Consider the following 9,850-nt stretch of genomic DNA (forward strand, 5'->3'; position numbering starts at 1 on the left):
GGTGTCAGGACGCAAACATGGCAACCCGAACGCATTATCCCAGCATGCAGCCTGTTTCCTCTTTATTTGCACAGCTGAAGGCGTTAGTGATGCTGCTGCTGCGCCGCCAAACAGACGAGGAGCCATGAGAAAGTCAGGCTGAATAAACACAGCCGGCCTGACGCGACTCTTTTCTGTCATATTTTGCTTCATATTCAGCTGCTGATTCTCACAGTTATCGCGCTTTTGCAGCATCCAAACACAGAAAGGCTAAAATCCTGTTCTTAATCCTTAGTATGGATTACACAGTTAAAACCTGGGTTACTTGATGTCAAAGAGGAAAAAATGGGGCTTCGTATTTTTACCTTGTTACTCATTGATTTATAAATGTCACTGTTTAAAACTAAATATTTCATTTACAAGTTAAATGTTTGCAAATTAAATATCAGAGCTAAATATTTGCCTTCCTAAATAAATATTAGATTGGTAAATAAATATTTATTTAGCTAGCTAAATATTTAACGAGCAAGCAATTAGCTAATAATAACAAGCTAACTGCTACATTGTTAACAAAATATAAAGATAAATGTAGATAAGCAATTTTGGTGCTAAGTTTGTTGCTTTGTAATAGCTATGCATTCAGTAAGCTAAGTATGTACTTAGCAAGCTAAGTATTAGGCTAAACATTTAGCTTGCTAGCTAAGCAACATTTAGCAACAAGCTAAAATCCAGTTGCGTTAGATCTATGAATCATATAGTTTGCTAGCTTTGTCTAAATTAATATCTATCTTAAACATTTAGCACGCAATCCAAATATTCAGGCCAAATATTCAGTTCGTAAACTAATTGTTACATTGCTAATTCAATATTTAGTCAGCAAACTAAATATTTAGCTGCCAAGATACACATTTGGTTTACTAGATATTTAGTTCAGCAAAACCAGAAAACCATATAATTCACAGAAACATTCAATGCTACTCAATCTCAACATTTACTTAGCAAGCTAAACATTTAGCTAACTATTTAGCTTGCTAGTTGAATGGTTAGCTAGCATCCATCCATCCCAGAGCTGGTTGTAAACATCTGCTCTGCATTTGGGCCCAGAAATCAGATGAACTCTGATCCGTCCGTGTTCCAGCGAATGTTTGTTTGTAATGAAGTCAGCTGTGAACGGCTGAATGTCGGCCATCATTAATCACTCTGCCCTCCTCCCTTTATTTGAGCTGTGAGAGCTTTCTTTGATCCGCCCGGCCTGTAACACACATGTCCTGCTCTCTGTTGTTCACAGAGGCTCAAAACGCCTTCAAGCTTCAAAAAGCAACATGTTCAAATTAGCATCAGCACGACTTTGCATTGCTTTATTCCTTCATTATCTAATTGTTGTAAATGTTCTGTCATGTTTTTGTCCAGGCTACCTGTTGCTTCCATCCGGCCGCCATTTTCATCCTGGAAAGGAAGCGATTGTTGCAGAGCAGAGATCTGCTCTCATGACAGGGAGGAGAAACTCAATCTGCACCACAGACATCATAATGACTTTGTTTTGACAAAGTGGTTCAAATAAATCCTTAGAAAAAAGCCCATTCACCCAAACATGATTAGCTGGGTGGGAATGATTCGGATGGATTTTCCTCCATGTTGCCGCAGTAAATTAGCCGCAGTAATGTGACGACGTTATAATGACACTGGTAAATGTTCATTATCATCTTGTTTTATGATCTTCAGTTTCATCATAATGAGCCGGTCTGAGCTTGTGGTTTTTGACATAAAACACTTTTTTCTCCCATGGTTGGAATAAACGACGTCTTATTTCCAGAGTTGGATGGTAACTAGTAACTTTTACTGGAGAAATGTTTTCTTGAACAAAAAAGAAACAAATATGTTTTAACCAAAAACTCACCAGACACAAAATATTCACACCTGCAGTTTCTGAAGCTTTTTTGTTGAAAGAAAATGATTTGGAAAAAATATTTTGCCTGATTTTATTTCTTCTTACTTAAAGTAATTATTGTCATTTTCATCCCTGAAATACCAAACTTTCCACTTCAGTTACTCAGTACTTGACCAGACTTTTTACCAAATACTTTTTCCGTCTTTATAATTTCTTTGGTTACTTTTTAGTTTTACTGGAGTAAAAACATGGTGAAGTAGTGCTACTATCCCTCGGCTTATTTCCCCAAAAGATACAGACAAAAGTGGAAAAGCTGTGTGAAAAACTAAGTTTATGATTTAATAAAACAACCTTATAGCCTCATATTAGCATTAGCACATCTACATGCTTAGACTGTCAAAGTCAAGCTTGCATAGCTGGCCTGCTCCCCACATTCGTCAATGAAAACTTCACAAAAATGAAAACTTTTCCTAACCTGTGAATGTGAGAGCCTTGGATCTTGATATCTAGTTGTTGTAATTTTTGTGTCATTTTTGTAGGAAAATAAGCAGAGTTGGGCAGCTACATGCTAAGAAGGTCAAAGTCAAGCTAGCATAGCTGGCCTGCTCCCCACTTTCTCGCCAAGGAATTAAGAAATTATTGACTTAAAACAAACTTTTATATCTTGCTGAACAGTTACTTCTAAGTTAGTTTTGTCTAAGTGCAGTAAGATGTTTACAGAAGAAACTAAATAAAACAGTTTTGCAATGTAAAAGATATTTGTCTTCTACATGTTGGAGGAAGTGATAAATCAGTGTTGACAGGGCAACACCCCCGTCATAATACCTACTTGGTCACAAAGCTCAGTGTTAGAGGAAAATTCTCTTCTAAGACCCTTCCATCGCTCTGGGTATCCATGTCAGGCCTTGTTCAGCTTCAGGCTATTTCTGAACCCATTTACAGCCGGCGCTGTTATTTTGGGTCAATGGGAGCACAGGTGGGCCTGCGGTGGACGGAGGCGTGTGTCATAACAACCCCAAGAGACGCCACTCAACTGCTGCAGAGTGACAAAGTGTGTGAGGACTGCAGGGAAGCTGTCAGCCCAGATTTCTGCTCCACACTGCAGTGCTTCCCAGAACGGGTCAGAACCACGTTGAATAGCCTCCATGATGAGTTTATCCTGTTAATGGAACTGAACTGAGCAGACTGTAATATTTAGGGGAATCACGGTGCATATCAATCAATCAATCAATATGGAGATTATTTACCAAGAAGTACGATAGTAAACATTCACGAAGCAAATCACTTTTCAGATTGTTTTTTTGTTTTGTTTTTATTGAACTTTTTAGGTCTAAAAAAACGGGGATTAATTTTTCATATTTTTACTGTCATTTGTTCATTTATAAACTTGCTAATTGAATATAGTTTGAAACTAAAGTATTAGCAGATTTGTTAGGAAGCTTAGATAGCTTCCTGTCTAAGCTAATAATTTCGCTTTGTTAGCTTAGATCCTCAGCTAACTCAGAAAGTTTTGATAGCTTCCTTACTAATCTTGGGAACTAAACTAAGGAAGATTAGTTCTTAAACTCAGCTGGCTAAGCTAAGGAAGCTTAGATAAGTTTCTAGCATCGTTAGGAAGCATGCAGAGCTTCCTAACGATGCTAAAATCCAGCCAAACTGTTGGTTTCATTCATTTATAAATGTCATAAATCAAAACTAAATATTGAACAAACAAGCAAAATGTTTTGGTTTGACTGCGTAACGTTACAAAATGATGCACCAAATATTTCAGCCTGGTTCATTTTGGACGATGGTTTATCTGTGATCATCCATTCTCTAGATATCATCACATCCTTATTAAATGGTTGAAAACATCTTTTTCCTTTCAGAAGAAGAAGAAGTTAATGTTGAATTTAATTTTTTAAGTGCAGAATCAAAGGTGTAGCCTGTGTGAGCAGCCTGGCAGTGGAAGCGCAGTGAAAGGTGATCTTTGCATTTCGAATGAACTGAAAACGAAACCCTTTTTCCATGCTGCTGATTTCTGACACGGCTGGTAACCAACGTTCGAAACGAGCCGCTGCTACACAAACCGCTGCTCTGTCGCCCGTGTAACGGATCCGCCCTGCCGGAGCAGCGCCGTCTGGCCCGACGGGGTTTGAGTTTCCAAAGCTGTGCAGAGCAGCAGCATGTCCCATACCGGGTCAGCGGGTCAGGACCCGGCGGTCCTAGATTTGGTTTTTATCTTGGGTTTCTCATTGGTCGAGTTTGACTTTGTTGCTTCTGTATCGATTGTTCATGTCTGTTTGTGAGTACAGAGACCTTTTCTTTTCTAACAAGATGATTTCCGATGAGTTGGTCGCTGAAAACCTGACATACAGCAGATGAAATTTCTCAGGGTTCGAGTCAGATCCCAGTAACATGCTGTCTGCATTCAATGTTTTCTTCATGCTGGTTTTTACCCACAGTGAAATGTTAGGAAATCAAGCTAACTGCAAATCTAGAAATCAGAAGGTCAGCAGTGGTGGACACTGTTTTTAGTGCTTTTAGTGCTAAAAAGTTAGTTGCACTAACCTAAAGCACTAACAATGTTATATCTGCTAATGCCTCAGTGATACATGAACACAGTATTTTGAGTAAGCTGATGCTAAAGCGCTAACTTTAATTCAAATTATAACTGCCTTTGAAAGACTGAAGAAATGTCTCCATAAAGTGTTATCAGGGAAGCTAAGTGTGCTAAATGCTTTCAAAGTTATCTAAAGCAGTAAACGGGACATTAGCGCCGCCACTAGAATCAGTTATTGAACCATAACTGGTTAATAATAATAATAATGCTATTAGCATTGGCTATATTTCACTATTTGACAGATAGAAAGTTTGCCTGCCAGCTGAACAGATAAGACAGAAGAAATGTTTATTAATGATCCATAAATCAACACTTTCGCCTCTGTTGCTCCAACTAGCAGAGACAGGAAGGAGGATGGAGACGAGCTCCGGGTGAGCGCAGCGGCCATCTACCCAGTGAGCTGTTGGTGGGTTTCCTCTGCGCCGGAGGTGAAACCGCCTCTGCGGTTCCAGCCGGGCCCCCGAAGTCGGTCCTGGAGGGCCGGCATGTTTCAGCCTCTCCCTGATTTAACGCCCCTGGATCAAATGATGGCTCGTTAGAGGCCTAAGAAGAACATTGACATTCTGGAAAGGCTGTTGGTACCACCAAGGAGAGAACTAAAACATGCAGGATGCAGGCCCTCAGGACCCACTTCGGGGACCCCGGGTTAGAGGAACCAGACTCTGGCGTGAAGCTGGTTACCAACCCAACCAGGCTCTCTGTGTTCACTGGGAAAGCAGCCAATTCCCTGCAACTCATCCACCACATGTGGGAGTTTTTATCTCCAAAAAAGATGTTCGGAGTTGTAAAAGCGTCAGGATGAAATATGGCGGTGAGGCAAGCGGGAGGTGTGAGAGTGTTGTCCTCCTGCTGCTGTTTTATGATCCACCAACTGCGTCAGACTGTTTCCATTCCAAGCGCGTCTTCCAGCCACCGGCTTTCTGCGCCTTGGTGCCCCGCCAGAAACCCGAGATCCCGTCCAGACTGGAGACGCGACTCCGGCCAATATTTACTGAGACCGACGCCATCTTTCCCAAGTCTGAATAATTTAAAAGTTCGTCTGTCAGAGAGCCACCGGCGCTTTTCATTAAACTGTCCACTGATGGTGAATTAGCTGCGTTATTAATGAAAGCAAATTGGTGAAAATTCAAGAGGAATCATGACTGAAGGCCTCCAAAACAAACCTGCAGCACTTCTGCCCTCTGGTGGTTGAACTGTCGAACTGCAACTGCAACATGAAGCCTTCTGTCATTAGTACATTAATTTCTGATCATGTCAATTTAAAAAACATAATACAATAAGGTTGAATTAAATGTATCTTTGAAATTGTTTATTCTTAATGGGAAATATCTGTGAATTACAAAATCTATGATTTTGACTGCAAATTACAAAAACAATTGTAAAAATATTTATAATTTAATGAATACAAACTTTTATTTATACATTTTTCCACAACTGACTCAAAATAAAAATGAGTATCACACACATTGACCTAAATCTTACATTTAAAATGTAAACAATTTAAAATATTTCATGTGGAAGCCTTTAAATAATATTTAGTCGTTAATTCTCAATTAAAAACATTAAAATTCAGAAGTGTGCTCACTGCTGTTTTTCAAAATTAGCTAAAGGCACTAAATGAAAAATGAGTTCTGCTGTTAAAATGATTATTTTAAATAATATTACAGGGTTAATTTTACCCAGGTGGTGTTTGGATTCAACAATTATTCATCCTAATGATGATTAGATCCCGTCTCTGAAATTAGAGCACCAACAGAAAATAATATTTCACACATTAATTTTCGATCTCTAAAATGTCCCTGACTGGTGGAAATGTGTCTAGAACTCCAGGATCTGTGAGAAGCTGAAGGAAGTCTCCACATTTCTGCGGCCCTTTGTTGAGAACCAGGTCCAGAAGCCCGGTGATGGTTTCCTGTGGGCTGGAGGAAAACTTCAGGTTCTGGTATTCTCTCTGTGAGACGATGGATTTCTGGTGGACGAGCTGCAGGACGTAGCTGTGATCGCCCATCAGGCATTCGATCAGCTTCACCTTCTTCTCTCTGATCGTCTTTTCAGCAGGGTGCTCCAAAATGCAGAGCAAACGTAAAAAAGAGCAATGAAAAATGTTAATATTTAGAGTTTTTAGCGGTAATTCTTGTCAGGCTTTCCGGTGGGTAAGATTGGGTCTGTTTACCTGGTAGAGATGGTCAGCGGTTCCTGCTGGAGCTGAATGGAAAACAGGAGAAAACACGACGGCGTCAGGATAGAAAACAGAGGAATACATTTCTGCTAACAAACCTGATGCAGGTCTGATCTGAGCCGTTACCTGAGGGGACCTGGGATGGTCTGATGTTCACAGAGAAGTTTATGTTCTCAGCTTTGACTCCGTCTATCCTGTCAGCAATGATGACGCTCCCATCTGTTGCAGTATAATGAGCGCCTGATGCAGAATTACCTGATTTAGAGGAAAATTAGACAAAGACGGAATGAAAATCAACATTAACTCTCAGAGAAATGAGTGTCAGAGGTATTTATCCCTACCAGATGAATTTCCTCTTGTGCTGCTCACTGTTTCCACGTTACATGTGAGAGATTTTGTATTTACATTACGGAGTGTTCTGCAGGTCACAACGCTGTTTTCATCAGCAAATATCGATGCAACAGCCGAATCTGCAAACACAAAATAATGCATCAGAAATCTGTGATCCAATTCCAGAGATTCACTCAGTCATTCTGAGGCTCTTTAACAATCATCCAGTCATGAACTCTTATTTGATAATATTCCCAAGTATTTATGGCTCTAGATAAAGTTTAAATGATAAATCTGATGAGACGTTTCCTGACCGTCAGAGGATGATCTGAAGAACTGCTGGAGCTGATGGTTCCAACCCTGATTCCTCCTCAGGATGTCCATGAACGCCTCACAGCTGTTTGGTCCTTTACTAATGATCACTTTCAGCAGGTGGCTCATCTGCTCCCCCTTCGGCTGCTCTGCTATCTGTTTATATTCATTTACACTTAAAATATCTCCGCACTCATTGAGGATGTGAGCAGAATCTGCTGAAAGCCACAGGCTCAGTTGGTCCTGCTGGGACTGCAGTAGCTCCATGTCCTGCAGGGGGCACCAGAGGGCAGCGGGTGACACTCCACCTTCACCAGAAGGAGAGCAAAGCAGATTCAACTGAAATAAATTGCTCTATTTAGTAAATGAATTAAATTCATCCAAGTACATGGTTAAGTTTATTAAGTTGTCAAGTTGAACAAACATCATAAATTAAAATCTTTCAATTAGTTGGAAGCATTTTATTTCATTTGGATAAACCATTCTTGTTTTGCAGTGTTCATTTAAACACTCAAAACTTCTGAAAAGGAAAACCAAAGTTTTCTATGTTTGTTTTTCACTTAAACCTTCTAACAGTTCATATTTCTGTCTTAACTTTTGTCATTTTCCTGCACAAAACAAAGCTGCATGAAACCTGAACGGCTGAACTGACCTTTAAAACCTGGAGTTTCTCATAAACTCATCTCATCATTTATTCTGGAACTAGAGCAAATATAAACAGTCTGAGCATCAATACGTTGAGTTTTTACCTTTTCAGAGGGAAATGCAGAAGGAAATGCAGCATTTACTGGAGAAGAGAGGAAGTTTCTGTTCCTCAGAAAGGAAACAGCGGTTCTTCCTGTTTGGGTTGGTCGGAAACCTGATCCGGTAACCTGATCCGGTTTGCGGCTTTACGCGCGCAAACATGAGCGCGAGCTGCATAGCTGCGTAATAAACAAATGACGTCATCTTCACGGCGCAAGGCGGAGGAATTTCAAAAGGAGGCAATAAGATACTGATTATTGATAGATAAGCAATAACTACATTTTATTATATTATTACAAAAAAAAATAGGAGTTTTAAGTAAATTAATAAAAGCATCTAAAAATATATAAGAAAAAAAAACAAATAACCTCATCTACATAAATAAAATCCTAAAGCAAAACAAAGTCTTCACTACAATAATAATGATGATGATGATGATAATAATAATAATAATGATAATAAAATGATAGAAATAAAAATCGTTAGGCTTTATTATGTTTAAATAACAGTAGACACCGTACTTACACATAATTACACAATTAAATAAAAAATAATTAAATTAATAAAAGTATCCAACTAAAAATAGATAAAAATAAAGAATATCACGTTTTTTAAACAAAAGCTTGTAAACACAAAAAAACAAAACAAAAAAACTTATGCAATAGAAATAATAAATATGCTACATATAAGCTTTCATATATAAATAAAATATCACAATAATAATTAATTACATGGTTTAATTCTATAAAACGTTTAGTAAATAAAATTTTTTAAAATATAAATAGAACAGACAAGACGTATGAAAGTGAAAATAGATGATCCTATCTATCCTATTAATAAATGTGTAAAACACATAAAACTGTAAATAAACCATGTATTATTATTACTAGTAATGATAAACAATATGAATAAAAGATATAAATCAAATAATTAATAAATAGGGCCTTTAAATGTAATTAAATTCAGGATGTTGTCTGTTGGAGGTGAGCAACGTGGTGACGTTGTTTGGCGCTCAGTGCGTAGGTCAACGTCAAAGGGCGGACATTTTGTAATTATCCGCTTGGTCGGGCATCAGAGCGAGTAGGCCGCTTCTGGTTGTTTTCACTCGCTGCCAGGAGTTTTCGCTAGATTATATTTCGGACAGATTATTCCAAGTTACTGACAAAATTATAGAAGGCGTTGTTTTGATGTTGTGCGGATGTTTTTTCGGCCTCAGCGTGTCGGCGGCCATGTTGGCTAGCCCCGCTGAAACACCTGCGAGGAGAAACGGCGCGAGGAATTAGCATGAGACAAGGATGGATTGGAGGGGAAAATGGCGCCGAAAAGGGAATGGAGAGTCACTTCAGTCAAACGGATCTGTTGAATTCATCATCCAAAGGTAAGTGAAAAAAATCCCGGACCAAGAAGATGGACCAGGTAGGAGCTGCTGCTGATGCTAACGCTGCTGATGCTAACGCTGCTGATGGAGGCCAAACGCTTTGGCTTTAGTGCCTACTGGTTTGGAAAGTTTTCAATTAGCTGCTGATTTGTATAAAATGGCTGCTTGTTTTGTTAGTTTTAGGTTTGTTGTGTTAAATGGCTGCTGATTTGTTGTGCTAAACTGGCTCAGAAGGATACTGTTAAGGTGAAAATCTTCAGCCTTGGTGAGTTTTTCTGAAGCTGTGGTTATGATGGATCATCTGATGCAAGAAGCTTGTTTTAGTTTGACAAGTTTTGATGCTTCAACAGAAAGCTGGGTAATGGAAATAAAAATGGCTGGTTGCTTTGGAAGATAAAAATAAATATCTGTTCAGAGAATTTGCTCACCAAAGTAATT

General features: G+C 38.9%; 1 protein-coding gene across 2 annotated transcripts; it reads right to left on the reverse strand.

The window, feature by feature from the left end:
- Nucleotides 1–5,807: 5,807 nt before the first annotated feature.
- On the reverse strand, nucleotides 5,808–8,144 carry LOC129374455 (uncharacterized). Of its 2 annotated transcripts, none has more exons than XM_055052900.1 (6): nucleotides 8,040–8,144; nucleotides 7,293–7,598; nucleotides 6,990–7,118; nucleotides 6,775–6,903; nucleotides 6,643–6,674; nucleotides 5,808–6,516 (listed from the first exon to the last, which is right to left on the reverse strand). In XM_055052900.1, the coding sequence occupies exons 2-6, from the start codon at nucleotides 7,555–7,557 to the stop codon at nucleotides 6,244–6,246; spliced, it is 828 nt and encodes a 275-aa protein (XP_054908875.1). In that variant the 5' UTR covers nucleotides 7,558–7,598; nucleotides 8,040–8,144; the 3' UTR covers nucleotides 5,808–6,243. The 2 variants fall into 2 exon arrangements, with proteins under 2 accessions (XP_054908875.1, XP_054908874.1); XM_055052899.1 differs by having other exon boundaries at nucleotides 5,808–6,531.
- Between the last annotated feature and the right edge of the window lie 1,706 nt (nucleotides 8,145–9,850).

The sequence above is a fragment of the Poeciliopsis prolifica genome, unplaced genomic scaffold (genome assembly GCF_027474105.1).
Source record: "Poeciliopsis prolifica strain line A6 unplaced genomic scaffold, Auburn_PproV2 SCAFFOLD036, whole genome shotgun sequence".
In the NCBI taxonomy this organism is placed as follows: Eukaryota; Metazoa; Chordata; class Actinopteri; order Cyprinodontiformes; family Poeciliidae; genus Poeciliopsis; species Poeciliopsis prolifica.

What these genes read in the sequence shown, in the direction of transcription:
- LOC129374455 (XM_055052899.1), bottom strand. Translation starts at nt 7,557, where the DNA reads ATGGAGCTACTGCAGTCCCAGCAGGACCAACTGAGCCTGTGGCTTTCA. An exon ending in CTTCAGATCATCCTCTGACG is followed by an intron (nt 7,119 to 7,292) that starts GTCAGGAAACGT and finishes TTGTGTTTGCAG; the next exon opens with ATTCGGCTGTTGCATCGATA. An exon ending in CCGCTGACCATCTCTACCAG is followed by an intron (nt 6,532 to 6,642) that starts GTAAACAGACCC and finishes TGCATTTTGGAG; the next exon opens with CACCCTGCTGAAAAGACGAT.